Genomic DNA, 13648 nt, shown 5'->3' on the forward strand with positions numbered 1-13648 from the left:
AAATTTGATCGCGGGGTCTTCTCTCGAGTGGCAGATTGCAACGTGTGTTCAAAAGGGGTCACGGAATAGAAGTTGACTCAAGCTGAGAGCGGTCAGAAGTGGGAAGAGTGGTGAGAAACAGGGACGCGGAGGAGTCTGAAGAGGCACTGGTCCCGAAGCCAATCGTCGATCAATGGCGGCATCATGAGCTAGGTACCGCTTTGACTAGGCGGCTCCTGAGTACTGTATTCGGCGTGCGCTTCTGCACCACTCATCGCGATAACAGAGGGGAATATATATAAGCAAGAGAAAGTGCAACAGCGCATGTGTAGTGGTGATAAGAGGGATAGTAGTTCATAGAGGATCAAAAAGCATTAATTAGTACGGATTGGGAATGTGCATTAGGTTTGGGTAGTGGATGAAGGGGCGGCAACTACGTCAAGGAACAGCCTTGTGGGGACAGATCTGTCGCGTTGTTGGAACTTGCGAGTTGCTTGTTGGTTGCTTTCTCCAAAGATCTGCTGCAGCGAACTGTTTGTTGCATGCGTTTTTGCTTTGCGACAGACCCTCGTTCTTTCCATGACTCTGTAGACGACTGCGACGGCCACGATTAGGGCCCCGAAAGCGCTAGACATGTTGGAGGCCAGAGTCAAGTCGGAACTGGACATGCAGTTCTTGGTTGCCCGCCTCTTCGAGCGATTGCGAACTGAGGCTCCTGCTTACGATTGGGACGACACCATCGCTCCATTCCACTCCGTATGTTATAGGGCTGCTAGTTTATCATCCAAACGTCCATTTACTGACGCCGGAGTACAGTCCTACGACAACTGGCACGTCCATGGATACCGTCGTGCTTCACAACCCGTCGATCGCAAATCGAGCAAACCTTCAAGTAGAACTGGTAGCAGAGACCGCCGAAAGGACCGCGAAGCAGACAAAAACAAAGACAAAGAGAGTGAACGAAGCCCATCCGATGCGCAACAAGGCTATGATGTTGTCGCTCGCATCTCTCGCCACACAACACGTCTCGAGCGCGAGTTTGGTCTTGCGAAGAGACTCAAGGCAGAGGATGACCCGGAATGCCGCCATTTCATAGACCCTGTCGAGTTTCGCAGACTACCAGTACGTCAACCAGGTGATGTCAGTCTCGTCGCCTTTATTGCTCGTGCCCCTGACAGTGGCGGCGACTACATGAAAGAGCTTGTCGAGTTTGGTCCAAGTCTGCGCCGTGCTCAGCTTCCTACTTCGCCCATCAGTCCACGCGGAAACCCCGAGTTCGAGCAAACATTTACCCCGGAGCTTCTTCCTATCCATCTTTTCTTGGATTTCGCTATTGGTTCGACGGAATGTTGTGAGATTTTGCATCACAGCAGGGAGCTGGTGCACGGGGAGCTTCGCGGCGATGCCTTCCACTTCAGCAAAGAGCACCGCACCGTACGCCTAATCAACTTCGGATCTGGTGCTAGGTCATTCGAAAACGGTCTTACATCTGCTGGTTGGAGCTCACTGACCTCCGAAGCTGGTGTTGAAAACCGTCTTCAGTTCATCGCGCCAGAACAAACTGGACGCATGCCTGCCGAGCCGGACACGCGGACGGACATATACTCCCTTGGTATCTTGTTCTGGACCATGCTGACTGGAATTCCCGCATACAGCGGAGGTAACCCTCTCGAGATTATGCAGAATCTATTATCACGTCGCATCCCTCCAGTTGACAGTGTACGGCACGACGTACCGGCGATAATTTCAAACGTGATACAGAGGATGACACAGAAGAAGATGAACGATCGATACCAGTCATCATCAGGCTTGAAGCACGATCTACTTGAAATAAAGAGGCTACTCTCGGAAGGGGATGCTAACGCGCTAGAGTCTTTCAAGCTCGGTGCTAAGGATGTCTCTTGCTTCTTCAACCTACCAAATTCGCAAATCGGACGGGAAGATCAACGCAAACTCATTCTTGACGTTATAGAGAACTCGGCGTGGCGCGCTGCTCAAGCCATCTCAAGCTCCAAGAAAGGCCTTTATAGCTTAAGCTCACATTCCACGACATCAACTCCCACCGGCGAACGGCATGAAAGTGGTATCCTGGAAGAAGTCATGTCTGAAAGTACCGGTTCCGGCATGGACCAGGAACCCAAGCTTTCTCTCCCTCTGGATAGGAACCACATCTTGAAGCAGCAACATGAGCATAGCTCACAAGAAAGTATTGTAGCTCACACTGGCGCTGATCTAGAGCACAAACCGTCATTGGAGAGCAGGCCGTCCGTCTACAACCTTGAGAACAGCCAACGGTCGACTGTGTCAAATTCGTTCACTGCTCAGTCCGAGACTTCTGCGCTCCGCACGGCCCAACGACTCAAGCAGATTGGCCATACCGAACTGCTATGCCTCAGTGGTGCCGCAGGTCTCGGTAAGAGCTCGTTGTTACTTGACGTCCAAAACATGTCGAGGAAATACGGCTATTACGCAAGTGCAAAGTTCGATCAGGTTAAGCGTGCACCCTTCGAGCCCGTGGTCAGGGTGATGAGCTCCCTATTTCGACAGATTTTCTCTGAGGGTGACGTATCTACTCCATTCCACGACAATATTCGCACATATATCAAGCCTTACTGGAGCTTCCTTTCAGGCTTCTTGGACCTCCCGCCGTGGTTGCTCTCTCAGTTTCCCACCCACCAGGGCTCTCTGAGTTCGGATTCTGCCGCGCTACGGGTGCCTCGTGAGAAGTGTGGCAGTCAAGGAGATACGGCTTCAGACTGGCTCAGAGCAGGAGGCAGTAACTCCAGCAAGTCGAACCGCTTCGTTCGCACCTTCCTTGACGTGCTGCGACTATTAGCTCTGCAGAAATTCATATGCATAACGCTTGACGATTTGCAGTTCGCTGACGAGGAAAGCATTGACCTATTGACTAGCATTGTTCAGGCCAAGATACCTGTGGTCCTAGTCCTTACCTACCGTGACGAGGAAGCATTGCCTTTGAAGCTTCGTCCCCTACTCGAAAAGGCGACAAAAATCGACTTGAAACCTTTCACGGAGGAAGAGACTGCCAAATACGTGGCAATTACTCTGCATCGTTCACCCGAGTACGTTCTACCCCTAGCTGCCGTAATTCAGCAAGCTACTCACGGTAACCCGTTCTTTGTCCGGGAAATGCTCGACACTTGCTATCGGAAACATTGCATATACTACTCATGGCGTTCATCGCAGTGGGAATTCGACCTCGACAAGACTTTTGACGAATTCGCCTCGCCTGATGCTAATGAATTCTCTACGAACAACTACCTTGTAAAGCGTTTAAAAGATCTGTCAGAGGACTGCAAATCGGTGCTTGCCTGGGCTAGTTTCATCGGCAACACGTTCTCGTTTACCCTCGTGAAGAGAGTCATGAGTTGCGACTGCTCAAAGCAATCGAAGGACGAGTACCTACCACTAAAGAGGGACCCTGTAACTGGATTACAAGACGCCATCAGTGCCTACATAATAGTGGCGACGGAAGACGAGGATAAATTCAGGTTCTCTCACGATCGGTACATGCAGGCTGCTGAGCTCCTCGCCAGCAACTGTATAAAGTCGGAAATGAACTACATCATCTGTGCCTCGATGATGTACCACGACCCTTATGATAGTGCCACCAAACCCACTCAGCACTTATTCGACCAAGCAAGACATATTTGCAACTCAGTCGAGGCCATTCAGATTCGACCTAGTCTTGCCAAGGCTCCCTTCCGAGACCTTCTTTATCAAGCAGCAGAAACGGCACGAGAGCAAGGAGCAAGATCCATATCACTGTACTTTTTCCAGCACTGCTTGATGCTGCTTCCTGATGATCCTTGGAACGATGACACTCCTGACGGTTCTTACCAAGAAACATTGACGCTCATGACTAAGGCAGCCGCTTCTTACTGGTATCTTGGGTTCTTCGAGGAGGCTGAGATCATACTCAAGGAGATCATGAGCAACGCGAAGGTCGCCGCCGACAAGACACCGGCTTTCATAATACAGAGTCGAATGCATGCACAAAAGGGAGATTCGCATATAGCTTTCTTGAACATGAAACGAGCTCTGGAAGACCTCGGTATCGAGATCGTCGACACAACCTACGAGGAATGCGACAAGGAGTTCTACGAAATCGTGAAACTCGTCAAGGTCTCAGACAGACAATTATTCGAGGGAAGAGACGCACCCATCGATCGAGATCTCTTCACAATAGGAGGCGTCCTAGTCGAATTGTTGTCGGCAGCGTTCTGGACTGACTCCTTGTTGTTCTACTATCTGACATTGAAGATGATGAGGGTTTTCCTGCAGCGTGGTCTTTTTCCACAGATTGCAGTAGGTTTCATCCACCTGGCCTCTATTTCCATCGGCCGCTTTGAGATGGTGGAAGAGGGCCTGGAACTCGGCAACACAGCCTTGAAGCTCTTCGATCTCTTCGACACGGACTCGTATACGATTGGCCGCGGCGTCACTCTCCACAGCCTCTTCCTGGGGCACTTTGTGAGCGATATCGAAGATCAGATTCCAGTCTTGGAACGTGGCATGGAAGCAACCATTCTGGCTGGCGACCGGTTGGTCCACTTGCTTAGTGCCGGCGTGATGTCCGCGTACAAGCTGTGGTCCTCCCATAATTTTGATGAAGTCAACGCCTTTGTCCAGGAATGCTACGACAACTTCCCTGAATGGCCACAAGACTTGCGCGGAGGAGTGTTTTTGACTAGCGTACGCCAATGGATATCAGCTCTTCAGGGAAAGACCAACTGGCGGCAAGCAGAGACGATCTTCGACGACAGTTCTCACCAATCGAAACAGTACGTCGAGTTCATACAGTCACACTCTACTGCTGCGGTACGGCCTTTGTTCTTCTACAACAGCTACAGGATTGCAATCTTGTACAGATTCGGATACTGGAAAGAGGCTCTCGAGCTCGGTGACTCTGCCTTGGAATCCATTTCCAGTGTATGGTGTATGCGACATGCCTATTACGACTATTTCTATATCTCGATGGCCATGATTGCAAAGTTGAGGGAAGAACCCAACTGTTCAGATCGCCGAATAGTCCTTGAGAACATTCACAAGTTCAAGCAAAAGATCGAGACCGTGAGTCGAGTTAACGAGTCTAACTTTGCTGTCTGGCTGCACCTTCTTCGCGCAGAAATTGCCGACATCGAAAAGCGCTCTGATGACGCGACTCTTTCCTACGAGGCTGCCATTGATCACACCATTGTTCATGGTCTTTTGTCGGATGAGGCTATGTGTTATGAGCTGTATGGAGATTACCTTTCTCGTAAAGGAGCAACTCGTCCAGCCCGCTCAATGATCCGAGACTCTATTTCTGCCTACCGCCGTATCTCTGCGACCGCGAAAGCGGACCACATTTCTGAGAAACACGAATTTTTGCTGCTCGGTTCGAGAAACTTCACGACGGCCGAGGCAGGCACTCAGACCGTGGAGAATGAAAACATTTCGTTCTCCATGGTACAGAACGAAGCCCCTCAGACATCCGATGATAGGACGCAAGCCTGGCTGACTCCTAGCGCGAACACAGTCCCCCATCAGCATGAAAACCAGCATGATCTCCAAGGTGGGTTCTCTGCGGTTGGTCTCGATATGATCGACCTTGCAAGTATCCTGGAATCATCGCAAGTGCTGTCTTCGGAGCTGAGAGTCGATAAGTTGCTAGCGAAGTTGACGAACATCATTGTCGACAGCACCGGAGCCGCTCTTTGCGGCCTTGTGGTGAATTCAGATGAAGTTGGCTGGAACGTGGCTGCCGTAGGCGGTCCTGATGTTTCTTATCAAGGTAATGTTGGCCAACCCATCGGCGAGATTGATGATCCGTTGTCCAAGCAAATAACCTTCTACGTCTTGCGCTTCAAAGAAGAGCTCTTCCTACGCAATGTTCTCGACGACGAGCGCTTTGCGAACATGCCTGCGTCATGGCGACAGAAGTTCCCCGACGGCAAAGCTGTTATTGCGTTGCCCATCCTGCATGGAGACAACACCCTTCTCGGCTCAATATACATCGAAGGACCTCCGAACTCTCTATCTCAGCGTAACATCACCGTCCTCCGCCTCCTTGTCAACCAGATCTCGATTTCGATTGCCAACGCATTGCTCTTCAAGAAGGTTGAGAAAGTCTCAGCCAGCAACTCCTCCATGCTCGAAGTACAGAAACAAGCACTCGACCAAGCCCGCGAAGCTGAGAGAAAAGCCAAGCTTGCAGAAGCTAAAGCAATGGAAATGGTCAGGCTCAAGGAAGAGGCAGCAAAGGCAAAAGCAATGTTCTTGGCCAACGTTTCCCACGAGCTGCGTACTCCTCTGAACGGTGTCATCGGCATGTCTGAACTTCTCAAAGGAAGTGGTCTCAACAACGAACAAGAAGGCTATGCCGACAGCATTCGTGTGTGTGCTGACACTTTGCTCTCGGTCATCAACGACATTCTGGACTTCAGCAAACTCGAAGCGGACAAGATGGCCGTGTACTCGGTTCAATTGTCCCTGACCCAGACTATCTCTGAAGTTGTTAGAGCTCTGTCGTACACCAATCTTGAAAGAGGACTGCAAACTGTCGAGAAGCTAGAGATGGACCCGAACATGCTTGTCATGAGCGATCCTGTCCGCCTGCACCAGATTTTCATGAATCTGCTCAGTAACGCGTACAAGTTCACAGCGAAGGGCACAGTCACAGTCAGGGCATTCGTCGAGCACGAAACCGAATCCACTGTTCAGGTTACCTGCAGTGTACAGGACACTGGTATTGGAATCACAGAAGAGCAAAGAAAGAAGCTCTTCCAGCCTTTCAGTCAGGCCGACAGCAGCACTGCACGTAGCTATGGTGGTACTGGCCTCGGTCTCTCCATCTGCAAGGCCATCATCGAGAAGGTCTTCCATGGCAGGATTTGGATGGAGTCTGAACTTGGCGTCGGAACCACAGTCGCCTTCTCCATTCCCTTCCAGAAGATCAGGCCTGGTGCTGAGAAGGGGGCCCTTGGACCACCTGTGGATTCTCTTGCAGCCATGTACCAACCAAGCGAGGCCGATAAACTCAAGTCTTCCTACATTAGCTTGGCTCACATCCCTCGAGACAAGCTACGTATCTGCATAGCAGAGGATAACATTGTCAATCAGACTATTGCCGTCAAGATAGTGAGGAAGCTTGGGTTTGGATGTGAAGCTTACGGAGACGGACAGCAAGCGGTTGACGCACTTGCAGCAGCGAGCAAGGCAGGTACACCTTACCACCTGGTGCTCATGGACGTACAAATGCCTGTCCTTGACGGCTACAACGCCACGAGAGAAATCCGAAAGCATCCTGACCCCGTCGTACGCGAAGTCCTGGTCATCGCCATGACCGCTTCCGCAATCCGTGGCGACAAGGAAAAATGCCTCGAAGCCGGAAGTAAGTCTTACTCTCACCCCTTCCCACGTCGTTCAACTCGTGCTAACCGTACTTCCCAGTGAACAATTACATGTCAAAGCCGGTACGCGCCAACCTGCTCAAGCAAATGCTCGAAGGATATCTCAACCAAGTCCCGAAGACGATACCAAATTTGCAAAAAGAAGCCAATAAGCTGTCTCAAGATGTGCTCAATCAGGAGTCCATGTACGCACCAACTGGAGGTCAAGCGGCGGGCACTTCGCAGCAGCAGAGTGATGGACAAAAGACACCCACGCCTGCCACTGTTGGGTCAATGGCCATGAGACCCAAGTGATGATGACCACCAATACAATTTAGCGTACACCAGTCGCATCTTTTCTCGCATCATCGACGTGCTTTGCTTTGGAGGCACGAGGCACTATGGGTCAGCGAAGGAAGGAGCAATTGAGGGTAGCCTTCAGGGTCTCTCTTTCTCTTTCTGCAGTCATCCCGTAGAGGAAAGGAACAATCAGAGCATTTGCTACTTCCTCGCATTTGCATCATGGACTTTTGGCGAAGTCTTTTACACCTATCTTTCTGTTTTTTTTTTTTTGTTTGTTCGTTTCTGTATAGATGTTGAATGATACCTTTTTCCCCTTTTCTCGCCAATGCATACATCATCTCATCATCGTTTCTCTACGTCATCTGACTGAACGCTTCCCTTCCTCTTTGACGGCGCTTGTAGTCATGCTAGTCTACTTGACAGATGATCCATCAACACATCGCCGCAAACTAAAAGCAGGGATCCTGTCTACGTGGCAGGCAGCTGTTTCCAGAAATCAAGGTTTGGTATATTTCGACAATCAGGAGCTAACACAATACAAAAGTTGATGTTCAAGATCAACGCTTCCATATCCAATTACACCGACTAGCTCAGAGTAAAAGCAAACAAGCGGTGACAATATAGGAAGGGGTGGTGATCAGTTGTTGCTTGTCAGGGGAGTGACCCTGACGCTTGTTGGCCGTTGTCAGCTCCCAAGGCTCGGGCCTAGATATTAACGGTCACAAAAGCCTAACGCGAACGCGATAGAGGGGTAATCGATAAGGGGTTTGATAGTCGTGAATCTGATGAGAGTTCATCTCGAAGAGTTCATAACAAGTATATGTAAGAGAAGAAGAAGAAGAAGATATGATGATTCGTGAATCAGAGAAAAGCCGTGAAGCCACAGGTAGCTGTTTGGGACAGAAAAGAAAGACAAGGAAGCCACCCAGGAATCGTGAAGCAGATGTAAACATGAGTAGGAAAGAAAAAAGGAGTAACAAACGAATGAGGTGGTTGAAGAAGAGAATAGCCCGTTCTCATTCAGCCCAAGAAGGTAAGAAAGACACAAAACTCCATCCACTTTTGAGGGAAGCGCCGCCGAGAAGAAAAAGAACACCAAGATGCAAGCCGGATATGGAACAAGAGGAATGAAGGAAGAAGGTCATGCAAGGAAGAGTGGAAGTATTGTCTGATCACCTCACACTCTTGGACATGAGCTCCTTGACCTTGACAGCCGGACTGCGCTTGGAAGAGCTGGTGCTGTGTTGCCACGAGCCTGTGCTACCGGTCGGACTGCCAGGCGAGTCTTGGAAGATGTACTCGCCGTCGACGTATCGTGCGTTGAACGTGGTAGTGGCGCGCTTGTCACGACGAGCATAGCGTTGTTCGAGACGGTAGAGCTCAACCTTTGCGCGAATAGAGTCCATGAAACCCATTGTTGCTCTTGTGTGTGTTTGTTTCTTGAAAGGCGGTGTGTTTGTCGGTATTGACACGGCTTGATGCAGTGGGAAGATGACGGGTAGGTTTGAGTGATTGTGTTGACTAGTAGATCGAAAGTAGAGGTTCAAGGGCGAGCTGTTATGGCAAGATCTTGTCGTAAGAGGGTCGAGAAGAGCACGTGTGTAGACAGCGGAGTTGGTAGAGGGAATGACGAGTTGGACGTTCAATCAATGGTGAAACGAGTGGATGTTGACAGCAGAGTCAGGGTCGTAAGGTGGCTGCAGGAATTGGGGGTCGGTTATAAAAGAGAGTGACGTTGGCCTGGTGGGAGAGATTGAAGGTCGGAAAAACAACAGAAAGTCGGAGAGGGCCAGAGGGGAAACGAAGGGCATGGATAAGGGTTTCGTTGGTAGTGCCTTCCCGGATAGGATCTTGCTCCGCCCTGAGCCTGCATAACCGAGCGACGATCTGTGCGTGTCAAGAGCCGAGTCATGTTAACGAGGGGTCCATGTGGAGACAAGATGCTCCTACCATCTTGCATCGAGAGGGACTTCTCACCTTGCCTGTCTTTTGTCACTATCGACGATTCAGGCCCATCTATCAACATGCCATCTGCCAGTCTTCTGCTTCCTTTACGCCTTCTCCAATTCCCTGCCCTCGCCACTGGTTGCTGTTCTGAGATTCTCGACCAAAGTCTGGGCAAGCCACCATCAAAAACACGTTGTCGCTAGATTCCCAACGGCGCGTGAAACAAAGCGACCGGTATCTTTAGCAGATTTTGAATGCTACTGCCGAAATGTCTACCATTCTTCCATTGTGAATAATGGCGCTTTCTCTACGAAAATACTAATGCCTGAAAGTTACAACGATTGCCATGTCTTGCATTTACCTCGCCCGTGAAAGCCATCCTTCCCATGCCTATGAAGCTCTACCTCTACGCCGAGTGTACCAAGAGAAATCCTTCTAGCTCTTCATTCACATCTATCCGCTGCGTGTTTCGGGAACACTGCCCTCTACCACTGAGGCAGGCCCGACATTGGGTGCATCGACATTGCCGTTGAGCATGGCAACAGCTGAGATGACATCCATCGGTTCGAGCAAGTGCCAGCTAGCCAGAGTCTGTTTCGAGCTTGCGCCAACTGTCACTGAGAAGACGTGCTCCTTGGGGAGTTTGGAGTTGCTGAGTGATCTGAACATGTCTGCAATGTCGATGTTAGCTTTCAGCCTTGTGTGCAAGGAATGCGAGTCGATACATACCTTCATCGGTGAAGTCGTCTCCCAAACACAAAACGAACTCTGGTGCCATGCCCTTCTCATGCCCGTACTCCTCAACCAGACGTTTGGCAATCTCTCCCTTGTTGACGAACTTGGGGCGGACCTCCAGGTTGGCTTTGCCTGGCATAACCTCGACGTCGTACTCCTTGGCAACAGTGTTCTCCAACTGCTTACGGCATTCACGAGCCTGGTGCACTCCCCAGTCAGGGTCTGCGCGGCGGTAGTGCCAGGTCAAAGCAATCTTTTTGCGCTCGATGAAACTGCCCTGGGTACGTTCAGTGTAGTGCTGGAAAGTGTCAATGACCTTCTGTTGCCAAGACATGTCCTCCTTTTCGGTCAAGTTCTCCCAAGTATCGCTCTTGGGCTTGCGGAGGAAGCTGCCGTGCTCAGCACTGAGTCCGAGCTCCGTGATGTGACCCATCCACTCATCCAGGAACGCCTGATCACGGCCACTGATGATCCAGACAGCATTGCGGGGATCCGAAGCCAGTGTCTTGAGGGTACGAATAACGCGGTCGGAAGGAATGGCGGCCTGGGGATCCTTGACGATGGGCGTCAATGTTCCGTCATAGTCAAACATGAACAAGCGCTTCTCAGACTGGCGGTATTGGCTGAGCAGTTTGGTCTTATCCAAGACTGGGGTCACGAATGCTTGGTTGAACGACGTGAGGTTGGTGAGCAGACGCTTGACGTAGTTGCTCGTCCATGTCTGCACAGTGTTGGTTGTGACATTTCTGTACAACTTCTTGTGCATCTCGTACTTTTGCTTGGGGTCCATGACCAAGGCGTGATGAATCTCGTCTGCTGTGCCTCCAAGGTCCCAGGGGTTGATGTGTGTAGCATTGCCTAAGCTGCCAGCAGTTCCCGAGAATTCCGAGATGATCAAAGGACCATGGTTGTCCTTTTGGCAAATGACATACTCGAGAGCAGTAGTGTTCATTCCGTCACGAACACTGGTGATCAGTCCGACGTCAGCAATACGAAGGAGCGCAAAGTATTCCTCTCTTGACAAGTACTGAGGGTAATGCTGAACTGGGGTGAAGCTTAGAGATCCGTAGGTGCCGTTGATTCTGGCAACCAGGTCGGAAATCTTATTCGCGGTCCTATCCGTGCCTTCTTCCTTGTCCTCCACACTGGTCGGGCTGGTTACCTGGATCAACACAACCTTGTCATGCCACTCGGGGTGACGCTCCAAGAAGATTTCGTATGCTTGCAGCTTTTGTGCAACACCACGAACAGAGTCCAAACGATCACGACCAACAATGATCTTCTTGCCAGCATACAGTTCTCTGATACCGGCAATCTTCTCATCAACAGCAGCATCATTGAAAGCCATCTCATGAGTCTTAGCGGCGTTGATACCAATAGGGAGTACTTCCACAGCTACATGAGCTCCGTAAGCATCGACCCCGTTGGCCGAAGAATCGAATCCGAGCACTCTGGTGCAGCACGATGAGAAGTGACGCGAGTAGCTGAAAGCTTGGAAACCAATCATGTTGGCGCCGAGGACACCCTCCAGAATATCCTTTCTTCTGCTCAAGCAACGGTAGAACTCACTACTGGGGAAAGGTACGTGAAGGTAGAAACCGATGTAGATGTTCGGGATGCGCTGACGGAGAAGTCCTGGAAGTAGGAGCAGATGGTAGTCGTGAATGAGCACAACGTCTCCAGGCTTGTATGTCGAGCAGATGGCATCCGCGAAGGCCTTGTTCAGACGGAAGTAGTCAGCCCAAGCTTTGCGGATAGCACGACCATCGGTAGGCTCGTTTTGCTTGTAGTGGAACAGAGTGTACAGCTCGTGCTCGGCGTAGCGGCGCCATCTAGCTTGGTCCTTCATGACTGCCACATCGCCGTCCATCTCGTCCGGCAACCAGACAGGCAAGGTTCTGCCCTGAGGATCGCGGTCGAGGATGCGTTCCAGCTTCTGACGATCCTCTTTGGTGATTCTCATGCCTTCGGTGGAACCGGGCTCTGGCGCCGGAACATGAGCATCGACGGGAATAGGCGCAGATGCCTTGTTGAGAGGTGCGACGTTCATGGAAGACACATTGTTCTCGTCCATGAAAACCCCGTTGCGAGTCTTTGGCTGAATCTCTCCAGTCCAGCCAACAAGCGTGTGGTTCCATGGAGATCCGTTTGATGAGAGATGGGCGAATGAATCGAATAGTGCGGAGGTACCTCTACGAGACGCAAGATCCCAGTCTGATCCTTGAGCATAGCCGATCTTGTAAGGTACCGTGAAGAAAGCACTGATCACTTGACCGCTCAGGTTCAAGCTGGGGTGGGCAAGCTTTGGGTCAGTATCGGCTTGGTCAGTAGGTTGTTGATGTCCTCTTAAGCTCAGACGACGAAGGACGTCTTCTCCAGCACCATCGTTTTGACCTGTACACGAGTTATTTGACTGTATTTTGACACTGATGCTGTCTACTCAATACCTTCAGGCGAGGCCACTTCAGGGGAAGAGATCTGTTGGGTCTGGAAGAAAGAAGTACGTCCAGTAGTGTCAACAGCCGGGGTCACGGGAATTTCACTGTTCTTTGGGTCAAAAACCGGGTTGATTGAGCCAAGTCGCGGGTTGGGAGGGCGGTTTGCCATGGTGGTCCTGGGGGGTAGAATTATAACAGCTAAGCAGTTGGTCAGCATCCCACATAGACGAACATGGGACATGCGCTCGCCGCTTCCATTCCGTGAGATCGTGCGAGTACAGATCAGATTGTTGGTTCGTACGACCAAAGCACTGCGATCTCAAGGCAAAGATGATGGGTGAGGCTGAAGTCGCTGTACATACCTCTGCTATTTCCAGGTGATTACACCGCAATTTGAGCTGTTTCTGCTGTTTCCGCGGGTGTCCCGGGCAGGTTGTAAAGTCGTGGGGGTCAAGAAGAATAGAAAAGTCAAAAGTGCACCGATTGACCCATACTGTTATCCTTTTAATGTGTATGTGAGCAGGTTTTGATAACAATCAGTTTGGAAGATTCTACAAAGTAGGCGCGAGTGACGTGGGTACCCAACGCGCACCGACGTTTGGTCCATCCCCCCGATCGTTCGATAGTTCCAGCACCACGTTCTGGACTTGAGAGCGAATTAGTTTGTCAGACGTTTTGTAGGCAGCCTTGACGTTCTTTAAGAGCCAACGCGCTTCCATGGCTTGGCTCAACAAAGTGAACAAACAAGCCGTGAAGCAAGTGAGCAGTCATTTTGTCGTAATGGCACTGCTCTCCTTGTTTTGTAACCAGAGAGCCTTCCTACGATGTGAGTGATTGTTAAGTGGAGCTTCA

At 50.7% G+C, this 13648-nt stretch overlaps 3 protein-coding genes across 3 annotated transcripts; 1 reads left to right on the top strand and 2 right to left on the bottom strand.

Moving 5' to 3' along the window:
* The first annotated feature begins 499 nt into the window (after positions 1-499).
* Positions 500-7950, top strand: M438DRAFT_393654 (uncharacterized protein). Its single transcript, XM_029909119.1, has 3 exons — positions 500-735; positions 796-7375; positions 7435-7950. The coding sequence occupies exons 1-3, from the start codon at positions 613-615 to the stop codon at positions 7686-7688; spliced, it is 6957 nt and encodes a 2318-aa protein (XP_029765974.1). The 5' UTR covers positions 500-612; the 3' UTR covers positions 7689-7950.
* Positions 7951-8739: 789 nt separating this feature from the next.
* Positions 8740-9242, bottom strand: M438DRAFT_14217 (uncharacterized protein). Its single transcript, XM_029898905.1, has one exon. The coding sequence runs from the start codon at positions 9089-9091 to the stop codon at positions 8849-8851; it is 243 nt and encodes an 80-aa protein (XP_029765975.1). The 5' UTR covers positions 9092-9242; the 3' UTR covers positions 8740-8848.
* A 663-nt stretch (positions 9243-9905) lies between these two features.
* On the bottom strand, positions 9906-13209 carry M438DRAFT_401827 (uncharacterized protein). Its single transcript, XM_029909562.1, has 4 exons — positions 13159-13209; positions 12806-12994; positions 10353-12752; positions 9906-10294 (listed from the first exon to the last, which is right to left on the bottom strand). The coding sequence occupies exons 2-4, from the start codon at positions 12963-12965 to the stop codon at positions 10077-10079; spliced, it is 2778 nt and encodes a 925-aa protein (XP_029765976.1). The 5' UTR covers positions 12966-12994; positions 13159-13209; the 3' UTR covers positions 9906-10076.
* Between the last annotated feature and the right edge of the window lie 439 nt (positions 13210-13648).

The sequence above is a fragment of the Aureobasidium pullulans genome (genome assembly GCF_000721785.1).
Source record: "Aureobasidium pullulans EXF-150 unplaced genomic scaffold scaffold_1, whole genome shotgun sequence".
In the NCBI taxonomy this organism is placed as follows: Eukaryota; Fungi; Ascomycota; class Dothideomycetes; order Dothideales; family Saccotheciaceae; genus Aureobasidium; species Aureobasidium pullulans.